This window comes from Indicator indicator, chromosome 16 (assembly GCF_027791375.1).
Source record: "Indicator indicator isolate 239-I01 chromosome 16, UM_Iind_1.1, whole genome shotgun sequence".
Classification (NCBI taxonomy): domain Eukaryota; kingdom Metazoa; phylum Chordata; class Aves; order Piciformes; family Indicatoridae; genus Indicator; species Indicator indicator.
In genome coordinates, this window is record NC_072025.1 from 10,663,641 (window position 1) to 10,688,097 (window position 24,457).

The 24,457-nt window shown below is 36.1% G+C and overlaps 1 protein-coding gene across 7 annotated transcripts in view; it reads right to left on the reverse strand.

The window, feature by feature from the left end:
• Positions 1-2,768: 2,768 nt before the first annotated feature.
• DMXL2 (Dmx like 2) overlaps positions 2,769-24,457 on the reverse strand; it is a 50,221-nt gene continuing 28,532 nt past the window's right edge. For 3 of the 7 annotated variants that reach the window (XM_054388004.1, XM_054388003.1, XM_054388001.1), the window contains 23 exons: positions 23,995-24,092; positions 23,668-23,833; positions 22,486-22,750; positions 20,683-21,782; positions 19,419-19,610; positions 17,703-17,779; positions 16,928-17,055; positions 16,002-16,250; positions 14,316-14,497; positions 13,874-14,004; positions 12,877-12,962; positions 12,437-12,638; positions 11,399-11,516; positions 10,059-10,145; positions 9,856-9,977; positions 9,006-9,141; positions 8,365-8,425; positions 8,153-8,280; positions 6,536-6,613; positions 5,888-5,979; positions 5,256-5,308; positions 4,029-4,246; positions 2,769-3,004 (listed from right to left, as the gene is read on the reverse strand). In XM_054388004.1, coding sequence (XP_054243979.1) covers positions 2,795-3,004; positions 4,029-4,246; positions 5,256-5,308; positions 5,888-5,979; positions 6,536-6,613; positions 8,153-8,280; positions 8,365-8,425; positions 9,006-9,141; positions 9,856-9,977; positions 10,059-10,145; positions 11,399-11,516; positions 12,437-12,638; positions 12,877-12,962; positions 13,874-14,004; positions 14,316-14,497; positions 16,002-16,250; positions 16,928-17,055; positions 17,703-17,779; positions 19,419-19,610; positions 20,683-21,782; positions 22,486-22,750; positions 23,668-23,833; positions 23,995-24,092 — 4,179 coding nt within the window. In that variant the 3' untranslated portion in view covers positions 2,769-2,794. Of the gene's footprint in view, positions 3,005-4,028; positions 4,247-5,255; positions 5,309-5,887; positions 5,980-6,535; positions 6,614-8,152; positions 8,281-8,364; positions 8,426-9,005; positions 9,142-9,855; positions 9,978-10,058; positions 10,146-10,540; positions 10,604-11,398; positions 11,517-12,436; positions 12,639-12,876; positions 12,963-13,873; positions 14,005-14,315; positions 14,498-16,001; positions 16,251-16,927; positions 17,059-17,702; positions 17,780-19,418; positions 19,611-20,682; positions 21,783-22,485; positions 22,751-23,667; positions 23,834-23,994; positions 24,093-24,457 lie in introns of all 7 variants that reach the window. The other 4 variants (XM_054387999.1, XM_054387997.1, XM_054388000.1 and 1 more) reach the window with 4 other exon arrangements.

Below are 24,457 nucleotides of genomic sequence, written 5' to 3' on the forward strand. Positions count from 1 at the left end.
AAATATTGAATGTACATGAAATTTGGTTTAGTAAATGGAGTGTGGGAAGAAAAGTAATGAGGTATAAAATTGAAGATTTAAATTTATGATTATCATTCCCTTTCTGTTTAGTGTTGCTGCAGACTCTTCCTTGCCTCTCACTGCCATGTAAATGACACCACTATAATTTCCTTATAGCTAGACTTAATTATAGTAAGGTATGTTTCTAAAAACCTTTTCCCCATGTTCATCCATATAAATGAAATCATAAAATGAAGGGTATACTTTTTGCTGTTATTCGTAGAGAAATAAAGTATCTGGAGCATGAATACATGTTTTCATCATAGAGCTTAGTGACTTAATTTGGTTTTAACTCAGAGATTGCCCATCCACATTCAGATTTTTGTGAGCTAGAGGTAAGAAATTGTAAGAACTTTTTGATGCTCATTTTGTCCTGGTATTTCAGATTTCTAAATTTAACATTGAAATACAAATCCCTACTGCTGCTTTGTGTGCCCATATTCAAAATCACACTCCCAGAAACCCCTGCCTGACCTTCGAAGCTGCCTGTAGGCATTGGTAAAGTTCATGGAGCTCATCCAAATATTTAGAAGCAAAGTATTACTTAAACCCTGAACTGTACTGAGCTGTTTAATACCTATGTGACATCCAAGTACCATCAAAGGGGTTAATGCATCTGGGAACATCAATGCCTGCAGAACCCTGACTAGCAAATGAGCTGGAAAAATATCTCTGCCACAGCTAAGTGTGCAATACAGTGATGGCTGGGCCTGGGCTGCAGCCTCTCTTCTCAGCACACTTGTTGCTTTTACTAAGGCTACAAGTCAGGCCTTGCATGCTAAGGAGGGAGATGCAGAGGGAAACAAGGAAGTATAATGAATAAGCTGAATTAGTGAAGTATAACAAAAACTTTGAACTGGTGCATACATCATATCTTCTTTATCAAGAATTCAACCTATATCTGCAAAGAGTATAAAATTTAACACTCCAGAGCTATGGTTTTGTCTGTGTGGCCTGCTTTACTCTTTGGTGGTCTGTGGGCTTTTTTGTTGTTTTGGATTTTATTTGGGTTGGTCAGTTGTGTGTGTGTGGGGTTTGTGTGGGGTTTGTGTTTGTTTGTTTTTGGTTTTTTCTGTTGTGTTTTTTGAAGTTTTTTGCTAAATAAAAAAGCTCAGCAATATACTTGGGCAAATACAGTTCAAGCCAGATGTGGCAGTTTCTAGATAATGTGACAATCTTAAATCACATTACATTTCTCAATGGCTTTTTAGAACCACTCAGATTAACATTGTGGAGAAGGGCCTCTTCACAGTGACAGGACCAGGCTGTGCTTCTTGCAACTGCCTGTGTTGGAGACGAAGAACTAAATTCTATTAACCTTATGTTTTTCTAGGACAGCTGAAAATAAAATGCAAAGAGGTAGCACTTTCTACGTCTGTCCAGTCTGAGGTCAGGTTAAAGCTAGCTCAGGTGCCATCCAGTCAGTCTACTGGAGATTCAGTTAAATCTATTTAAAATATAAGTAAGCATTCTACCATAGACTGTTCCATGAAATAAAAGTAATTTATTTAACTTACAAAGGGAAAACTAAGCAGTGACATTTATGCTTCTTTCTTCTCACTTCACAGGCTGAAATTTAAAATCACCTTTGGAGAAAGGTGCTTTTTATTCTAGTATATTTTACAGTACAGCACAGACATCAAAGTTTTCATCAGAGGAATAAGACAGTTTGATAACATTTAAATATGCAGACATCCGTTCCAGTCTCTTAAGAACACGTTTTCTTTGTTTACAACAGAAAAATACATCTGACAACAGTGGCTAGTTATATTACAAGCAAACAATACTGAACTCTGCATAGTTTATACAATATACTGTGGTAATAATTTAATTACCAGTTTTATCCACTATTTACTACCTGGCCACATAAAGCCTGACATTCATCTTAAGTGTGGCATTATATGTTCCATTGGTATTCTCTTAACAGCTTCATTTAATGAAGTCTTTTCTGGGCAAATGAATTGCAAAACTAAAAGCTGACTAGAATCATGGATGTCTTCACTACATTTAGTGCTTACGATACATTCCTAAAGTAAAGGCAGGTGTCCAATAGAAAACATTGCTCTCAGAACAAAAGGAAAACAGTGTGCAAATTAAAAAACATTGCATTTAAAAATGTGTTGATATGCAAGTTATAGTATCAACTGTGCATTAATATTAAAAGGGAAAAAAAAAATCTCAGCACAAAATGATGTCTCACAGTACGTTCTTGATTGCACATGTTCCACGGCGTTTGCATCCATTACACGTTCTTGCAAAAATCATATACACGGAGTACCATTAATTAAACTAAACTATTTTACAATGAATTGTACACATGCTTCAATTAGTGGGAAAACCAGGAATAAAAATAATCAGAGTCACATCAGAAATGCTTACTGACCAGTAGAGCCACAGTGCTTGTTAAGTGACTGATAATCATCAGAATCCTTACAATACACTTAGTAAATGCAGCTTATTGGGTTACTGAGCAATAACCCCACCTAGGACTCACTGCACTGGGTTTAATCCTGTTACAAAACAGTATATGCGTTTCCACTCCAGCGATCCCTAGGGGCATACTTGATACATACCTGTGGTACAAGCCTTTTTAAAAATCTTTTTCCCCATAATACTTAATGCTGCAGTGACTGCTTTGAAAGGAAATGGAGTGTTTCCTTTCTACAGTGTGTATCACTGTGGCTTTAGCTACCTAAAGGGACATTATATAAAAACAGAATTGGCTCACACAATGTTAGAGAATGTCAAAAATGCCTGAAGGTACATTAAAAGCATTGGGAAGAACCCTCATTTTCAGTGTGCCATCTGCTCCACAGGAGAAGATACGATTGCCTTGCACAGTTTCAATCTGGGTGACTCCAGCACCAATATTTCTGAAAATGGACTGCTTAGCATGTTCATTTTTAAATGAATGAATTAGATTATAGCCAGTCAGTCTCCACACCTGTATCAAAAGAATGAAAAATGACAAAAAGAGATTAAAATTAAGATTTGTAATTTTTTCCTAACATTTCAGATTCCTGGCTCTTCTAAACCCCATTTAGCAAAGACAAAAGGCATTTTTTGCTGTCTACCAGCAACAATTAAAAGTCCCAAGAGTTTTGAGAGGCTGCTGCTGAGTCCTAAGTCAAGGCAGGGTAAGGCCACCCTAATGTGGACCAGCTGTGTCCTCAACAGTGTACACCTGCCCTGTGTTACCTATCAGTAGTGCCCCTCCCAGCTTCCCCCCATCCAAGCTGCAGAAGTGGAGAGGCTGCATTTTTTCCAAGATGGCTATTGTCAGCTTGCCAGCAGCTGGGATGCTTTTATGCTAAGGAGTGCTGTAGAGACCAAGCTGCATAATTAATAAGCATTCAGAGTGGTAGCACAGGTGCCTAAGCTGTTTGTTGTGTCCCAAGTTGCAGGAGCCCTCAACAGGACCAAGGTACAAAGTTTGTGGAGACACAGGAAGTGCCTATGAAATGGTATGCAGTCCAGCTAGAGGGAAAGCAAGGGGGGATTGTAATTCTGGTTGGTTTGTTGTCGTTTTGTTTTTTACTACTATGACATCTCAGGGGCTGTCTGGGGCTACAACATCAAGAGAAAAAGCAGAACTTTTTCTGGGTGTTACAGAAACTTCACACAATGTTGGAGTTACTGAGTACCCCCTGTACAAAGAGACTACCCAACAGAGAGAAAAATAAAGCTTTCAGAATGGTGCACCTGGCATTATTCATTTAAAATTCAGTTGCACAACTTTAAAAAGGCTGTTTAATTTTCTCTAGTGGAGAAGAAAACCTACTTGCTTTAGAAGGATATAGTATATTTAAGTTCACATTATAAATGTAAGGCAAGCATCCTGTTTATCCAATGTATCCTGTGTATCCAGTGTTTTTTGTTACCTCATTCATTTGTGCATGTTGATCAACAAATGTCAATACACCACTAAATTCTCTTCCTATACAATTCAGCAACCTCTGATACCTTACCTTCATGTTACCTTCTGCTGAGCCTGTAATAAAATAGTCCTCAGAAGGATCCAGTGCAAGGGCCTTAACAGCTGATTCATGTGCTTGGAAGGTGTAAAGGATTTGCCTCTGTCTGATGTCAAATATGCAGATATATCCCTTCCTACCTCCAGAAATTAGCAGTTGATGTTTAGGTGCATACTGAAGTACTGTGGCACCGTGATCATGACAAGTGAAGGCTGAAGAAGAAGGATATCAGAATTTAAATAGATTTGAAACTGTAAGTAGCTCTTAATCTTAAAATCTTCTATAAATTGTTATTTGAATATTTTCTAACATGATGGATACATTTCTTCATATGGGTGAGGTCATATCAGCTGACAAGCTTTTGCTGTGGTAAGAGCTATACAGATCTAGCACACAAGAAAGCATGATATGCAGTCTAGTTTATTTTAGCTTATTAAAAAAATTGAGAAGATATGAAAGATATGAAATGTACCATATTAACTGCAATTAAATTCCTGAGTTAAAAAAAAAAGTTTAGACAAACAAAAAATTAAAGTCCATTTTAACCACCCCACAGATATTATTATATTCTACTTTCTTAACCTATGTTTCATAGGAGCCCTGACTGAATTACTGCAGCTTATGATGGCTGAATTTGCTATCTCAAAAGCCCAGGATATTGTATTTGGATTTGTGTGTATTTTTCTCCACAGTGCAACATGACAGAATTTTGCTTTGGTTCTTTACATAAAGATGAAATGACTGAACTTGCTCAAACAGACACAAACATTTAAGAATCCAGTCTAAGTTCTGAAGGACAAAGTAGACATGAGTCACTTCTACTGTTTCCTGCTGTTGTTTTTAACTGTGCTTCAACAGAGTACTGAATAAATTGTCAGCGTGAGAACCTGCATACACTTCAAGAGTTCAATAACCAACCTTAATTAGTCAGCTGCCAATCTTTTTTTCAGGACCATGTATTCAAGTATTTCAGACTTGATTAATATTGTCACAAAACCAGAGCTGGGTATAACCTTTTTTCTTCATACTTTTCTCTACAGAGCAGACCGATATCACGCCACAGTCTACAATGAGTGCTGCTCCTGGTGAATACCTTAGTGCACGACGTGTATTTAGACCAGCTCCACAGTGTGCACTTTCCAACTGCCCCAAATTCATACACATGCTGTTATTTCCTTAGCCAGTAAGAAGCAGACATTTAATTTTCACTGCAGTACTTACCATGGATAAGACTGTTAGCAGATGAAACCAAAGTGTCCCAGAGGCACACATTTCTGAGGGGGAAAAAAACCCCTGTCATTATAGCCTGTTGCTAAGTGATTCATGGGGTGTCATGACTCTAAGCATTCACATTTTATGTCAAAGCCTGGAAGGCAAAGCTGAACAAGGAGCCCTTGACTCTCTGCAGTGGTTGGAGAGCATATGCAGAGAGTAAAGAGCTTTAATTTTTTATGTGTTTTTTTATGCTCCTTAGTGGAACTATACTGTCTACCGTTAAGATCTGTACTAAGCCTAGGTTATATTAAGAAATTGTAGAAGTTGTTCTTTTCAGGGAAAAGCCTTTGCCGAACATATTTCTCTCCTCGGCAAGAGCATCATGTCAAACTAGTTGCATCTGAAATACACTCTGAAAAACTGGTTAATCGTTGATCACTTTTCACAAAAAATACATTTGGGAAAAAAGCAACTGAAGGAATGATGTTCAAAGAAATCATCTGGCAAATTCAAGCTGAAACAAAGCTTAGAACACTGAGCCTTAAAACGTCACCCCCCACATAAATGCACAAACCCCAGCAAGTTAATGGAGATGAAGAGGCAGCTTTGGTGAAATTCCTTGTTTTCTTTAAACACACCTGTTATCATTGGACTGTCCTGATGTAGCAACTAGACTTGAAGAGGTTATAAATGCAAAGTCACTTGTGGTTTTACTGTGGCACTGCCAATTCTATTCAAAACAAAAACAAAAAAGATGACATCTTAGCAGTTGTACTGTGCAAAGTTACTATTCAGTCTGATGTCACTGATAGCATTACACAGGAAGCCTTTTAAACAAGGTTTAAAAGCTGATGGGCACAATGCAGTTTGACACTTCAGAGAACAGCGCAATGGATTACAAATCCAGTATAAAATATAACAAATCCACAATATAGTGTATCACAGTAGCTTGAATTTCAAATCAAGCACAGCTTTCATGTACTGTTAAGCAGTGAAAAGAAGAGTGTATTTTTACTAAATCTTGGGGTTGTCAAGTTATTGCTGCCGGCTCTGATTTTTAACATAATCATGGGTAATGCTGAAGTACTATTTGTAATTACAATGCAGCTTATGGTTACTGCACAAACAGTTTTCCAAAGATGTATCACTGAATCTCTACAGCTATTTTGTTAAAGTATGCTAACTAAAAGCATAATTGAAACACTTGCACTCTTGGCCTGGCTGAAGTCCCGAAGATTTAATTTTCCTCTCTAAAAACAAAACAACAAAAAAATTTGTTTACTTACCAGATAGGGCTTAGGATTTGAGGTGGTTTGATTTACTTGCCAAATACTTAGAAATCCTTCACCGTCAGCAACACCACACTGCAAGGAATGAACTGCATTTATTAGCATAACGCACTGGGTACCAAATGTTTACTTTATAACAGTCAACAGCTGCTTTCAGGAGAAAACCCACCTAAAACACCAAACCATTGCTTGCATGTTAAATATCAACAGCAATGATTGTCAGGTACAAACCCATAATTTAGAAGTCAGTGAGTTCACTGCTGATTGTTTAATGATTATTTAATGATTGATGCTCTCTTACATATCTAACCATTTTTTGGCAATGGAGGCTTCTGATGTGTGGAAGCTTATCTTTCAAATCCTAATATTAAATGCTGTAGCTTAGAGGCCTCATCATTACTGCATGACTCTATTTGAAAATGCTTAGTAAAGTAAGATGTATGACAGCATGCCAGGAAGGCATGGCAGGAATGATTATGAAAGAACTGTACTATATAATGAATGGCAAAATCACTAAATTGTGACTGTTAACCAAAATGCATAACAATAAGTAATTAACATAGTCTATACAGAATATTCTGTAAGTAATTTACAAAATGCTTTTAGAAATATTTAGAATAATTTTTTTACATTTTCTCCCTTTAGTTGTGTTTATGAAACCTGACTTCCATATGAAGCAGTGGGGACAACCATTACATCTTACTTTAAACTGATTCCCATATGATGTTAAGATTGCAGTATCTCAAAACATAATCAAACGACTAATTTTTGAAAAAGTTTAAATGAGATTTTATGCTGGGAGATACTTCCAGCTATTTCTAAATGCTGGCCTTTGCTGTTCTATAGGTTCCTGCCAGTAATATCCAGATTCCTTTAATTCACTTTTTATGAGTTTTAACTGTAATGGAATTAAATGCTTTTGTCAGTAAGATGCAGACAAGACTTACTTTACTAACATAACAGAACAGGCAATGCAAGAAACTGAAGGACTGGATATTTCTCCCAATTTCTTTCTTTGTCCACTCTGTTTTCTGCATTTCTCATACCTCAGAGAGTCATTTTTGGCCAAAGTATTTTCTTCCGTATGCTCTGCTCTCCACTGTACTGTAATGTACTTACACTCTTCAACTAATAGGTTGTATTTTTTATATTTTTATATGTATCTTCTAGATAATGCATTGCATCAAAACTTTATCTTGGCCAGCATGTGAAGTGTGAAACACTTCTTGAAGACTGCTGCCCTGACTGATACAAGTTTGCCTCTACAAAACAAGTAAGTGCTCTTTTTTTCTTTTTTTCCCTCTATATGTTTAATTTAAAAAGGTTACCACATAGGAACACAAATTTCAGAACAGGGAGAACAAAAAGTCTGGAAATGTGGCAAATGGGATATGGAACAGCTGACAGAAGAGAAAGGAGAATATGGGTCAGCATTTTATTGTAAAGCTTCTATACACAGCCAACCATTCTATGAATCTATGAATCCATGAATCATTCTAGGACTTCCTAACAGTTTTGTGTGCCACCAGTTAAAACTGTTTTAGAGGCCACAGCACAACCAAATGTTTCCTTATGAATTAATAAAAAGGGGAAAATCTTAAATATTCTACTAACCTTATTGCCCTGGGAATTGAAATACATTCTTGTAACCCTGGCATTCCCAGCCTGTTGGAAGCATACCAATTGCTGTGGCCTTGTCCACTCAAACATTCGAACACTACCATCTTGTGCACCTGTAAGATCTAAGAGTAAGACAGATGTTCATTAATACTACAGAGTTTTACTGAAAATTAGCTACTCTGTACTAGTAAGTGGGATTCACTTACAATACTGATGGACTGGATGCGAAGCCATTCTCTTGACGTTGTTCAGGTTTCTTTTAATAAGCTTCATATAAAACAAATACAAATTCTAATGATTAATTTTTTAAAAAATGACACCCACCCACCCTTGAATTTTGTTTATATTACTGTGTGGTGACTGTCCCCCAGTTAAAAAAAGCCTATTAAGCCAGCATTATTTACATCCAATTATGTTTAAAGCCTGTTTATGATAGCTTTTTTAGACATGAAATTTCAAATAGTATTATCTCTATTATACAAAGAGCTTATGCACACACTGATATGTATGCTTGTGTCTTAGTACAAGAATTTAACAATTGGGATTGTTCTGGTTTTGGTTGTCTTTTTTTTTTTTGTTTGTTTTGTCGCCAGAAACTCCAGGTCCTACCTCAAAGCTCCCTTAAGAAACACCTGATTATCCCATTTTTTTTCCTATGTCACAGTAGCTCTATCCCACAATATGTAAGAAAACACTTCACTTGGCCTTTTTGGGCAGGTCTTGGTCACTGTAGGCCTTCTACATCAAAACTGTATTGAAAGTATGATGATTAACGCACACTATCTCTTCTAAATAATGCACTAAAAAAGAAAAGTAATCCTGAGCTGCACTCAACGAAAGCACTTACCACACCAGCTCCAGTGCTAGTTTGACCACTGCCTAACCATGGCATGGATGAAGATGGTTGTATCTGATGCACTCCAAAAGATGGTGCAGTTGACTGGGTCAGTGTTGTGGTAGAACCACGAAAGTCATCATCAGAACTGTAAGAGAACAGCATTGTTCTACTTAAAAAACAAACACTTCTTTGACACCAATGTTGTTTGCTTATCTCATTGTCAAAAGCCCAAGAGCAATGGATAAAGGAAGCGATTATAATGAGACTTATGAACTGTTCATTTCTGCACTTACATTGTACAACATTCTCCACATGCTTCAAAGCCATTGATGTTTAACCCTAACAGATGATCCGAACTGTGGTAGGCTGATGTTAAGAATGTAAGTTCTCTTGAAAAGAATGATGTTGGAAAATTCCTAATCTGGGTGTCTGTTTATATCTGCTCTGCACAAGGGAGTGTGGTACATATGAGTGCTTGCTGCAGCTGATAGTAATTCAAGCCATTGCATTATGCAACCAGCAGCAGCTGCCTAACTAGCCTCAACACTGCAATGATGCAACTATAGTTTCTAAGGTAGCACTTCCTTTAGTACCCTATGCACTATGGCACTTTGCTTCATCGTGCATTGCAGATATGCCCAAAACACTCAAACCCCTTGAAACCTTATTTTTTCTGAATGTAAAAACAAAGACAGTAATTATTCTTTTGCTTTCTTCTGCTCCTTTGTAAAGCAACCTGAAACCTCCTGAAGATTAATTAACCCTTTTTGTACGCTTCAGTTGCACTTACACAGCTATTATATATGCATCCTCACAATAAACCAATACTCTTAATATAACTGTGAAGAAATGATCCTACCTTTTAGACTCTCTGTCATATTCCTCCCCAATCCATATAAATGACTGAGCAGCCAGTAGAGCTGAAATATCAAGTTCTTGAACATCATGTGTAGATGCCAAAACGATTTCATTGCTGTTTGCCTGTGCAGCACAAATAGAAATTTTATACTAAATATAATTAAGATCTTTTTATTACATTTAACTGTAATATTTGAGGCTTACCTTATTAACTGCAAATGCCATTATCATATCTGATTCTTTGTGAATGATTTTTGCTTTCCCTCCAGGGTACCCAAGATCTGCTTCAACCTACAAAACATTTATAAGAAATTTCAATTAGCATGAAAATCCATTTTGTAGTGGTACATTCAGACTGCAAAAATCTATACAAATAAATTCATGCAAGAAAAGTTCAGTGGCCTCAGCATTGTTTAAGAAGCTAAACTTTAGACTTCTCATACTCTTTGGTGTTCTAGAAGCCAAAAGTTAGATTTGAGTGCAAGAAACATGAAATTGTTGCAACAGTATTTACAAGGTGTTCAGTCGTATCAATCATCAGGATATCCAAAGTTAATGCACTGATTAAAAGCCTGCCACACAGACTACACAGAACATATAGCGTCTGTTAGTGACATTAGTGAAAGAAAAGCCAGTTCCACAGAACTTTTAAGATTGTGCTTGAGGTTTGGGAGAAGGGATACTACCTTGTTTTTGTGATCTTCTGCTACGCAGTTTTGTTTGACCTGCTCCACACGATCTTCTACAGACTACATAACATCACACAGTCACAAACACAAAACACATGCACAAACAAATATAAAAAAAGAATGAAACATTCCAAACTAGATTTTAAAGGCCACTCTGTCAGTAAATGATGACAAATGTATTTTTAACTTTTTATAAAAGCCACAGAAACTAAGACAGGAATCTAAACAAACTCACTTAAAATGTAATGCCTCCTAGATGAACACAAGATGTATGATATAGTAAATAAATGGAGGAGTAATACACACACAAACTCCATACTTACAGGAATTCTTAAAGATATTAAAGAGTATACTTATTTTCCATGGCACTTACGTGTTGGTTTAAATTTTCAGTTAGAACTCATTACAGTTGTAACTGATACAATTTGTAAAGCCCCATATTATATATTACTATATAATATTACTTTTATATGTATATATTACTTATGCATATATACATATATGCAAAGTACTAGCTCATTTAAATGTATTTTTCAGTATGACACACAGAAAAATTATAAGAATATTCAAATTTACTTACTTATTACCAATATTACAAATGTTCTGTTTCTTTATTAGGATATTATTCAAATATATAAAGGTAAGGTGAGATAAGTCTTGTCTAAAAATATTTTGTTCGGTTGATATTTTGATAAGCAACAGGACAGTCATGTTGATTTAACAAAAAGTCAAACTGTTAAATGAAAAAAAGGAAACTAAAATGCCAACAAAAAAAAAGGAAAAAAATAAATACTGAAGAGACTGAGGAACAGTTATAGCTGAGCTTTCCTTAAAAAAGTTACATCCTTTGTTTACCTCACTTTGCTTTCTTTTCTTAGTGAATATGTATCTTATGAAAGTCTCCTGAAGAAGTTCTTGCTTCACAAGAAAATGCCAGAGCCTTTTTGCTGGAAGGGCTGAATAGTCCTTTGATCTGGATAAAAGTGGTGCGAAAGGGAGAAAAAGCTTCAGTATTAATTAAAGGTGTCAAAAAAATAAATCTAAAGACAGACTCTGAATTACTTCAGATGAAACTACAGTTTGAAAAAAACACCAACAAAACCAACCAAAATGTAAGCAAAATTTGTTCAAGGCAAATATCAAGACACCTTTTTCTTGCATTTTTTTAAAAAACAGTTCACATTTTGTTAGTATTTTCTAAGTATTAAAGTTTAATCTGCTGACTTGCATTTATATTTGCCCTCTAACAAAAGTTATTTTATGTTGGAATTATGCTGGCTGTACAGAAGCTCCTTACATATTTTGTCTAGTATTCAAAGGAAGACAAATATTTATAGATGAGCTAAAAAGAATTAATCGGCTCAGATTTGAGGACAAATATTTCTAAAAAAGCAGTGCATTTATGTAATGGTATTTTAATAAAATCTTATAGCTGTAGCAACCATGCAAATCCAACACCACATACACTGAGCAAACCTAAAGTGGTGGTTTGGTATACTGAGAAAAGCAAGCCATATTTGAGTTGAAAACATGAGTCACTACCTGCATTTCAAGGCACTGCAAGCATGACATTGGTCTAAACACAGGAGGGCTGGCTTTACAAAGACCAAACTACAGATTTCTTTCTTTCCTCCTGATATCTACATGTATTATGGGTACTCTCTTGTTTGCTCAGGTAGGGTGGCAGACAGCTGCTACTGGGGGAATAGTAAAAGGAGTTGAATAGCATCTTCCCAGTGGCAGCCACTGCCCTTGATTTGCAGTCCTCCAAGCTTCCCTCTTTTCTTATTTTCCTTTCTTGTTGCAGTTGTGAAAAGTGCAGCAGAATAAGGAAATATTTTTTAGTATTTCTATGATCAAAGGCTGTGTGTTTGCTAGGACGAAAATGCTTACTTGAATGGTGTGTTTTCAGGTTCAATCATTGCCTTATTGCGGAGAAGAGCTGGTCCTGCCCCTACACCAAGGTCACTAGGATAAGTATTGATGTAGTTTGGTGGTGGGCCTTCAAACTGGTCCATTCTGTCTTGAAGAATCTGTTCCCAGTGTTCCAAATTTTTTACTACAGCAATGCCCAATGGTGAGGTTACAGGCAGATCTAAACAGAAGTATTAATAAAGTAAGGCTTAGAGAAAAAAAAATCATTGAAGTTTGTATAAAAACCCAGGATAATATAACCATTAAAAAAAAAAAGTCTTGAAAGGAAATGTACTTATTGGCAATTGTAAAAAATAATGTATTCGATTGCTATAATCGAAATATGAACATTTAAAAGCAAAGTCTGTCAGAAAGCCTCTTATAAAGAAAACTGTGACATAAAGAAGAATTTAACGTACCAGTGAATTCCAGACCAGCAATGGGAAAGAAGTTTTTAACATTGTGCAGAACCAATTTTACCATTGTCAGATGCAGAAGAGCCCAGCTGTATAAAAAGAATGGATTTAGTTGTGTTAAAACGACATTAACACGGTTTTCTGCAGAATATTTTTTCCTTCTACCAAATACACAGATTAGAAAAACCGTATAGATGGTTCACTGAAGCTTACTGAACACACAGAGAAAACTACTTACAAATCAGCTGTGGAACATAAGGGTGCCTCTGAGGGCACCTTGCTGTACAGATAGTATTCCCTTCTCTCTTTTACAATTCTCTCAGATTATTGTACTTTTCCCCTAGATAACAGTGTGCATGTATGAGCTTCTGCAAGACTGAGAATTAAGTACAAGCCTCCAGAAACCCCTTCTGAAATTCTCCATGAAATCATGATCAATAGAGACAAGATATTACCCAAGTTTGGCATGCATGGCAAAAGCTTTTACACTGGAAGAGTCTCACAGATATTAGAGATACAAGTCTCCAAGTCCTGTAAAAACTAACGACTGACTTGTAGAACCCATAAAAGAGCCATAATTGTTCTCCATTAGTATCATGCTGAGGTCATCTTCTGTGCTGCTTTTTATCTTGCAACATGTTATCTTATAAGTGTTCTATTTAATCTGCTCCTCATTCAAAAACTAAAGAACATGCTTGTAATGAGAGGTCTAAACCATCATTCTAGAGCTGTCTTAAAAACGAAGATAAGGGAGTGACATTTATTTTTCTCCTCCCCCAAAACAAAGCCCCCACAGCTTTGACTTCCTAAACCCTTTTTTTTTTTTTTTGGCAAGTAAGAATAGAATTTGTCACTTCTATAATCCCATTGCCACAAATAAATTTATCCACAGTACTAAAATTATTTGACTTAAACTGAACAGTCCAGAGGTCCTGCCTTTTGCATTTGGAAGAAAAGCACATAACATAATTATTCTAAAATACTGGCAGTTTCTACCAACCTGTAAGAATTGGCATCTTTGTGCTCCTGGATCTGCACATCAGAAAGGAATGCATCATCCTCTTCCTCATCACTGTGAATGCTTTCATCGGAATCATATATAACACCGCTGTCTGATAAAGGAAGAAATGGCTGCAACAAAAAATAAAAGTGCTAGAACAGTAATTTTCTGATCTCTTAAGATTCAACTCCTACCCTAGTTATCCATGTCATAGAGTTTAAATGACAATTTAACTTTTAAGTTTCCCTAAAACAAACAAGTAGCAACGGGATAAGTGTTACTCTATTACTGGCAAGAGATACGTTTTGGAAGTTAAGTAATTGACTTGTAGGCTGTTCATCTTTTACTGGGGGGATAATCTGCAGCTTAGTATGAAGAGTACTCTATATTTTTACATTATTCTTATCCTTTAAAATTCCCTTACATTTTCTATTTTAATTACCTTTGCCATAAAATAGTCCCACATGCTAAGCTCTGGAGGGATAAACTTTTCCTTGTAAGAGGGTCTTTCTGCAGGTACAGGTGGTGGTACAGTGCTGTCTTTTACTGGTCTTCCTGGCACTAGCATTCTCATGTTAAAGCGACGGCGATGTTTATCCATTTCTTCTGATGGAAGAGGTGGAGCTAAGTTAAGGTAATTTGAAAAGCTGACATTAGTATTCTGGTTTTAGAAATGGCTGTATTTTATAATCGAAGCAACTAACCCCATTGTTATTGGTACTATTTTCTACTGATTCAGAAATCAAAGCCTAAATAAAGTAAGTGTAATCATACAAAAGTTCACTTGCATAAATTCAGTAACTGTGGTATTTATACATAATATATATCATGGTAAATAGATTTATTATATGACCCAGGAGATGTAGCTTTTAAGTAAAAACAATTTTAGGTGAAAAGTTTCTCAAGAAAAAAATTAAGAAATTTGATAAAGAAATAAAAGTAATATATAAAATTTCACTAAACTGTAAACTGCAGAAATAGCAGTAGTAATTCTAAAAACAAGCCAAAGAACTCTTAAGATAGCACAGAAAAATTGAATGGAGAGAAAAGCTTTTTTACAACTAACGTCTGTTTTAAAGTGTTATGATTTAAAATGTCTTAATAGTTCTCCAAATATCAGTGGTGAATTTGTTTTTCAGAGTGTTATTGGCCAGGCAATGTTGAAGATCACACTTACTTTATTACAAAGGAGATAGAAAAAGAGTTTTTAACTAAAAAAAGCCATTACTAACATTCATCTACACTGCAAGATTTTACAAACCTTCATTACCATCCTCTGAAACATCAGAAACTGTAGCAGCTTGTAGATTAAAGGGACACAGAACACATCTCAAATGAAGATCTGACTTTATATAAGATATTCGTATTAACATCTTGTGAAAATAACTGCTGTCTGAGTTTCAGTTATTCCATGAATAACACATCTATTGTGCTTATCATGGTGCATTGAGTTTCAAGACAATTGTTGTTTTGAAAGTGTGAGACACAATTTTTCAGGAGTGTTGCAGGATGAAGTCTACAACAAATGGTTGTATTTGCCTGCCTTTGTCTCCAAGAGCCTGAATTCCATCTCCACTTTTGCTCTTCCTCATGCAGTACATTAAGACATGCTCATCTGTGTTTGCAGAATTCCTAGTTTTTGCTGGAGCTTACATATGCATGAACTATTTTTATGACAGATGTAGCTGGTATTTCTTTTCTATGGTCTTGTGCAAAATGAAATCATATCTTGCAAAAGAAATCAGTTTCAGAAATATTATTGCCAAGTTACTGCAGTTGTTAATAGGACTCATCTTTCACAGAAAATCATAGCTATTAACACTGATTTATACCATAAGTATTTTTCACTAAAAAATAATGACTGAAAGTCCTGAAATGAGTTAAAAGTAACAAGAGCAATATAATAGCTGTACAATTTTTATGGGAAATTCAAAATGTGATGGGTGTCATTAAAAAGGACAACTGCAAGCCTAATCTTTCTGCTTTTTAATTAGTATAACAATTTTCATGCCAGTAGATACTTAAATTCTGCTTTCTTGGGTTTTGTCTTCAAAAGGAAGGAAATCTACTAGGTTACTGAAAGCTATAAAATACAAATCATTAGTATGACTTTTAGAGAAAAAAATACCTGGAATATTTTCTGACTGCCTTCGAGGCTTTACAAGAAGTTTCACTCCTCCTCCAAACACAGCAGCCCACATTCGAGTGTTCAAAGGATGGGCTGCTAGTCTAAATAATTCATTACATGAATTGGTTGCAAGGGCATGTATAAGGAGACTCAAGTAGACAGCTATAACAGCCTCACAAAGTAGGATGTTTAACTTTGGTTGATCTTCATCCTGAGCTGAACTTAAGAGATTGATAAGTGAACTCACACCTGCAAAGAGAAGAGAAAAAGTTCTACATTAAATGAGTCAGAGCACAAATAGAAAGAAGGAAGTGTTCCACCTCTACATTTTATGTTAAACATATAGTAATAGCCACATGATTACCTGTATTCAGATGAAACATAGAAACATAGTAGTAATATTTGTCTTAAATATCAACATCTTGAGTTGGGACATCTGTATTGTACCTCTCTGCAAAACCTATGGGCAGTTCATCTTGCCTTTGAAATTCCTGCACTGTTTTCACAGTTGACCTCAAAATCCTGAATTTATGCTCATAGACTGGGTGCAGCTGTTCAGATGGTTATATCAAGTAAAGCATTAGGCCTTAGGCAGTACTGTAGAAACATCTTACAGGAATAGCTTTGCTAGGGGGTGAGGCAGACAGGAACAAACCATTGTAGGATGACAAAGATTCAGCTTACAGACTTTATCCTAAAGATCATGGGTCTTCAAGCCAGATGTTTGCCATATAAAAAGTTTATTTTTACTTGCTTTGTTACGTGAAAATCTAAAAGGCTATTACTAATCTGCAAACTAAATCAGAAACACTTATGCATCATCGACCATCTATGATTTCATCCATCATATATTACAGGATAGTGAAATTACTTTAAAATGTGGAGGTGGTCCAGTGCTGCTAAAAGTAACCATATTTTTGTCTCACCAGGCCACTGAGCAGGAGATGAGTTTGGAGTTGCATGCTCTTCAATACTTTCTGTCCTCAGTCTACGGCGATCACTCAAAAGCAGTCCTTGATAAACCATCCCTGTAAACTGATTTGCTTCTGTTTGACTGCTAAACACAAATTATTTTTTTTCTGATGAGAAAGGATTTTAGAATGTTTTTGTAAAAAAGTATAGTGTGTATACATGCTTCCCATTTTAATCAGAAAATGCAATATTTAAATTCTATATGACGAGGTCAAGAATTTTCTAACTTCATGGATAAAAAGTACATTTTTGATTAAAATTTCAAAGTTTCCATATGACACTAGCAGTTTTAATATGACCTGTGCATAGCTAGGAAAAGGCTTTTTCAAAAATTTTAATATTTGTTCTGAGGGTAATTTTTAAAATGCTTTTAAAGCATTATCTCCCACTTCAAGTTTGAAATATAAGCAGCCTGAAACCAGACTTCACTTAGACTCCAATATTTCCCCTGTACCTTATTCATCAATGAATGTGCAGAAATATAGCATTCAAATATTTTTCAGACGCATCCCAAAGGAGAACGACACCAGATTTTTCTGTTCATTGGTTAAATGTTATCTGTGTGAAACTGCTCCGGTGTATCAAAACTAGCAGTGTCCAGTGTATAAGTATCCATACCCATACACAGATATCTAATATCCTCTTTAGACACATGCATGAAGAGTTTCCACTTTTGGATACACAAAGCATTCTCCAAATGTAGGACTGTAAGATAACTTTCGGTTTTACCTGTAGCTGTGGCTGTCACATAGTGCTTGATAGATGGATGCAGAAAGTGAAGCTGCTAAAGAATGAAGTGTGTACACCTAAAATGAAAAGAGCCAGTAAGCTGTACATAACTGGTATATAAAAGGTGAGTAAACTACTGTTTTTTCTGAACAGCACTGCAAATGTGTTAGGCAGGAACATCCCAGTTTTAAACCAAGTGCAGGAAATAGTAACGATGTTGCTTTATGTTTACAATGCAGAACTTTGAAAATTACAGCTGCTTATTCAAGATCATTTGATAGCAGTTTGAAGCTTCTAATATTGTATTAATTAAATTTATTCTAATATAGAACTGCTGCAGTGAATGAGTATACTGAAGGAGTGATTATCTGTGTCCTGTTATATGATGATAATGAATTTGACAGAATGGTTCCTGGAAGCCCTATTATGTAACATCACAGTTCAATGAAGTAGTAATTGCTCAGTATGGACATGAAACAGGAACCTTTGTGTAATCATTGTATGACTGTTTTATCTATGATCTCTTTTTTACCTCAGTGTTTATAAGTTTTCAGAAGGTCTCCAGGAGTAACAAGAGTAATATTCTGTTATTGTCTCGGTGCAACGGAAACACTCCAGGTTCTTACACAGCAGAAATGCAAGGATTTCTTGGAAGTGTGATGAAAGCCAGTATGAAGAAAATGGTACTGTCAAACTTTTAACAATGTAGACTTTTATAACTCACCCTATGTTTACTTCCATCTTTTCCTGCCATCTTTCCATTTAATCAAATACTAGACATTGGATTAAAGCTATGAATTATCTAGATAGTTGTTTTGCAGTTAAGACTCATGAGCTTTTCTTTCTGAATTGTCTTTTAAAAGAAAATACATGTGGAGTATGACTTTTTAAAGTAAGAAAGATGCTTGCTGTAGTGTAAAGCAAGATGGAAAATGAGTTAATTGATATAAGAGAATGAGACGTAAAGGAGCTTGGGTTACAGTTTTAGAAACTTAAGCGCCTTTCAGTGGGACAACTCATTTAACTTCCTATATTTTTCCTACTTTCATTTAGTCAGTATACCTTCAAATTAATTTAATGAATACCAAACTACATGTATAGAATAATGATTAGCTTCTTAATAATTAATTGTGTCATAGTTTCAGGTTCTTTGGTGTTTCCCCCCCCCTCTGTTTACTGAAACTGAACAGAATTTATTCACCCCTAAGTATGGAGTCAGATAAAGTAATTCACCATAATTCCTTAGAAGCCAGTACACTTGAGGAAATTCATCTTCCAGTAAGGTTTATAAAAATCGGTATTAAACTTAGTCTCTTCCATCTCTCCTTTCATCACTTTCCCTACAGGGTTCTGGGAGACTTGTTCTAGTTGAGGATGCCTCTGCTTACTGCCGAGGGGGTTGGACTAGATGACCTTTGGAAATCCCTTCCAATCCAGACCATTCTGTGACTCTATGATGATAATTTTGAGAGCCAAGAATCCAGTGTTTTAGTGAACATTCACAACATTTGGAATAGGGAACTAGGTGGATTCAAAAAGATGTCAGAAAGCAAGTGGTTAACTAGCATTTTCAGTTTGCCAGACTTAAGGAAGGTCAGTATCCTGAAGGGGTAAATGCTGAAAAATTAACTCAAACACCACATTTTATTTTCTGCATTCTCATACCCCATTGTATTAAAAAATTAGTTTAGTGTTTCCTGAAAGCTTTTTCATTACCTTGACATCTTCAACATTAGGATGTGGTGGTGACTTCATCTGCACAATAGTGTAAAGAATATCATGGATATGGTTGTTTAAATACAGCACAGGATTTGCTATCACAGTTTTTGTGGATGCTATGCTTGCAGAAAGCAACGGTAGTGTTGTGGGTAATGGTAGTGGAGACTGAAGTTGTTTTACAGTAGTTTCCTGTGTAAAAGAAAAGATAGTATTAAAAATTATTGCTTTGAAAAATAAGGTAAAAAATAGATAATTTTACATCATAAATATTTTTATAGAGTTAGGTATCTTCTTTCACTACTGTCTACTCAGACAAGATTTTACTGTGACTGGTATCAAAAGTCAGTTCTTATGTACTGTAATAACATGGACCAGACCTTATAGCCAGGGCTGCTGGAACACTTTTTGCTTTTGTGTAGGAAGAGTCTTTTTACACAGTTCATTAGGAAGTGTTGGGATTGTCAAATAAGAGAGACTAACTATAAATGCACTTGCAGTAGCATGAGTTGATATAATACTCACTAGTCTGAGTTTAATAACAAAAGTCAAATCTGCACTACTCCTGAGTTTGTCAAGGGGAAACAAATCTGTATTTTTTTATTCTTAAAAGTATGTGCTAATCCTAGTACCACTAAAGTGGTTGTCTGCTGCTCCTATTTGAAATGTAAGAAATCTAGAGCTAAAGCAAGTTAAACAAATTGCCCAGTATCAGAGTATCTGCTGCAGCTCAGGTTAGTCATTTACATTTGCTGGAAAACACCTCTTTTTGTACAAAATAAGCACCATAATATAGCAAAAGAAAGCATTACTCTGTCTGACTTGGTATTATTTTTTGAGCCTTGTGGCTAAGATCCCATTCATTGTAGCTCCTTTGCATGATTTGCAGAGGTGTAAGGAATGACATTTTGTCATATTTTAGCAGTTGCAAGTTTAATTTATTACACAGATGCCCCCAATATTGCGATCAAAATTATAATTTCATTGGAACACACATACACTGATGAGGCTATAATATAAACAGCACCATTTATATTCCATAATTACAGGTAGCCTAATTGTCAGTGTTGTAACAGATTAAGAATCAAATAATCAGGATGTGGAAAAGCAGCACAGTTAAGTACCAAGTACATTAAATGATCATGGCCATTAGACTTGCAAAGCATAAGAAGCATCTGTTTAGCCACAAACATAAGCATTCAACAAAATTCACAGTCCAGAGCTGTTCATACTTGTCAATAGAAATTATTTGAATTTGTTTTACCTGCTGGGACTCTTGCAACAAGAACTTCAGTTCCATTCTTACAGATGCTAACCCACCACCTTGTGCTCCATGAAGACTACAATAACTTAGAAAAACTCTTAGAAGAGCTTGGTTCTTCTGCAGCCACCACTTCCGCCTTTCAGCATGTTCTCGTTTTGCTTGCAGCCTGCGTCGTTCTATCTGGTGCCGTTCATAAGAGCCAATGTCTGGCTTATCCATAATATCATCATGCTCCAGGAGATCTCCATTTACTTTGGTATACGTTTTGCAGTAGTCTTTGCCTCCTGCATCATGGTTGCATATTTCATGCATAGCAGCTATCTCTTTTTCCAGCCAGTTGTACAGCTGAAATCTGAGCTTTCCTCCATCTACTTCATAACCTGTAGCCAAAGTTCTCAGTTCAGTCATAAGGATCTTCAAACAGGCTCTGAACTTCAGTTGTTCAGCAATAACATCAACCTCGGTGTCTCCTGCATCAGGAGTCGCCCCATGTGCTGTTTGTTGGATATTGGTTTCTGAGGTTCTCTCATCATCATTTCCATTCTTAGAATCAGATTTTGAGTTTTTCATCATTATACCAACATCCTTGTCTTCTTCGTCTGACCCATTTTTGTCATCACCCCAGTCAAGAGTAAGGGGCTCATCATCAAATTTCACTGCTGGTTGACTCCAATCAAATTGTGATGAAGATTCAACAGTATTCTCCAAAGCAAATGAAGTTGAGATTGGCTTTGACCAGTCTATATCAGCACTTCCAGCACCGTCCCCTAGGGCTTTGGAATCTGAAACACCCGCCTGTATCAGAGGACTAGATGAATCTTTCTCTGTCACTACAGTAGACTTTTTTCTTACTTTCGGAATTTTGGAAAGGACTTCAAGAGCAAGCACAGGGCAGCCCACTTTAAAATGAGCATTTGCAGTAGTGAAGAACAGTTTTCTTTCTATAAGATTAATTTTATCAACAAAGCTTTTCTCAGTCTTTAGACCTAAGGTGGCCAAAGTCCCTTCTGGTGAGCTGAAGTATCTTCGGATGAGCAAAGGATGGGTACGAAGATAATTGTAAAAACTGAACACCACTGGATTGCATGACTTGACAATAACTAAGGAATTAAAAAGATAGGACATCTGTTGAAAATGGCTTTAAAATGGTATTATTCTGAAGTACTTCCTGCATTACAGAGATTTGTCAAAACACAAAACTAAAGACAGTTTTGGGTTTAGTTGCAAAAAAACCCCAGAGAAATAATTATTTATTCCCCACAAAAAAATTAATGGTATGAGCTGGATGAGTAGGAAGATACTAAATTCTCTCATTTGCCTTGTTGTTATATTCCACTCATCTAAGCCTAAATAAAGCTGAGAGGATCAGCCAGGAAGAGATTTCCTCAAGGAAGGGAATATGCCACAGAAACCTATGGGAGCCATCTGCCACTTAACATTAATTTCAGAAGAGGCAGGACAGGCAAAATTCAGAACACTGCTAGTCGCTAGAAGCCTGAACAAGAATTTAGTAAAGCTATAGACATCATTCAGTAGTACTGAGGTATTGCAGGGAAGTACCAAACAAAGGTGACCTTCCTAAGCTTATGTGGCAGAACTACGTTTGGTAGTCTCGGACTGGAAACAAATTCTTGGAAGAAATTGGAGTTATTTTTGTTTAAGTAGAAATTGAGCGCGTAAGCCAGTGAGTGATTCCACATAATGGTATTTCAGGAGAAGGAACTATACATACGCAGAAAGTATTTCTGCTTCTCTCCTTTGTCGTAGTAAGTTGGTCCCATGTGACTGACGTTTTTCGCTTACCTGGGTTTTCATCATCTTCTTTAGGTGTTTGTTCCAATAATGTGTCCAGTGCTCTAGTGTAATCTTTCATTATCCAGTATGCAATGCTTCTCAGAAATGGATCAGAATGCAATTTAGTACAACTGAACCCACTTCCATCCTTATGGCAACCCAGAATCTTTTCATAAAGAATGGAGGTGTATGTGACGGAGGTTTCAAACTCTGATTCATATAAACGAGCAATAACCATAGCCAACTGGATGTCTTCCATTTTCTCAAGGCACACCTACAATAAGAAGTGGGAAAAAGTTTGCTTTATAAGGAACAGGGAGTTCTTTAACAATGAAGTGAATACGTTTACAGGACAGACCAATTTTTCTCATCGTATCTGTTCCTTAAAGTGTACAATAATTTTCAGGTCAAAAGTGCGGTAGGTGGTATGTATCTAAGTAACATATTTTCTTCCATGTTTAGAAAGAGGTGTACATTCTTCTGTTTCAGGAATTATGACATGCATAGGAGTACATCAGCATGTCAATAATTAATATGGCAGAAGAAAAGCTATTTATTTTTATTCTACCTAGCAGAATAAACGTGAACTTCCAACTTTAATGTTAATACATGTTCTTAATACTTTATCACCTGCAGAATTACATCACTGAAGAATAATCTTCATGTTCTCAGCTAAAGATAAACTGCATAAACAGGCAGGGTAACTAAAGGTAAAAGAACTATTCCCATTCTCTCCTGAGAGGTTATCAACCTTCTTACAGTTTTCACCTCCCTTGTGGCAGGGAGGATCACAGCTCCAATAAAAAGGGATCCTAGAACTGCTTCAAAAGAGAACTCTGACTTTTTACTTGAAGTTGTAACAGTAGGTCATGCAGAATAGCTGGAGGCTGAACAGAGTGCTATGACATAGCTACGCTGTTCAAATGATGAAGTTTCTCTAGAAGGGTCATGACTTCTATTCCCAAGACTGCTTCCACTGAGGACTGATGCATCTGAACAATTATCCTGGCTTTCAGATTAGCTTCCAAGCTGCTTTTCACAGTAGCGTGGAGGTAAATGGTATGTCTGCAGGGCACAAGGGGATCATGTATTGACATTCCGTCATGTGTGAAAACCTCAGTCGAGAATGGCTCGTAGGAATGCAGTTACACAAATTAATTTATAAACTGAAAATTTCTCAAAAGTGGATACCTCTATAGCATCTTTCAGTGAACCTGCCAGCAAGAAAAATGCAGCAGATTGTTCAAAGCGTTGTTTTCCCAACAAAGCAAAAGCATTTTTTAAAGCAGCTTTGCGCCATCTATCTTCACTGAAGTTGTGGCTGAAAAAGGCAGTCATCTTTTCGTCATGCTGAGACCTGCATAAAGAAATACAACATAAACAACTACTTATTATACAGCATTAGCATAGAATCACTTGAACAACATCACTTTAAATTAAACTGCAATCTTGAATGAGTTCTGCTTTTCATTCCTAGTTAAATTAAGATTTCATCAAACTTCAGTTACTAGAACTCACCTAAACAGACCCCACACCACTGCCTTTTTCTTCATAGCAAGGTAAAAAAGTGCAGCATCTAAGGCATCATTGTTCCTCTGGAATGAAGCTTTTGCAACCTGCAGTAAACAAAATCTATTATTATTTCTGAAAATATAAAGATTTTATTCTTTTCCAGGAGGACTAGTCTAGGTGACTGTATTATTTCTACAAAGCAACAGTAATTTTCATCAGAAAGTTTTACTCCTATGTGGCAGCTCTCACTACACTGTAAATATTTTAAGTGTCAGAAAACAAGCACTAACCACTCACAACCACAGTGGGACATTACAAATGTGCAAATAAAAATCTTTTGAAGAAAAGTGTTGTGGTATTTCATACTCTTAGTTGAAGTTCTTTTTGCAATCAATTATTTATAAATACTGAAGCTAATACAAGTACTTTAGTGAACACTGTTTTTTGTACAGGACTCCAAGATGTAATT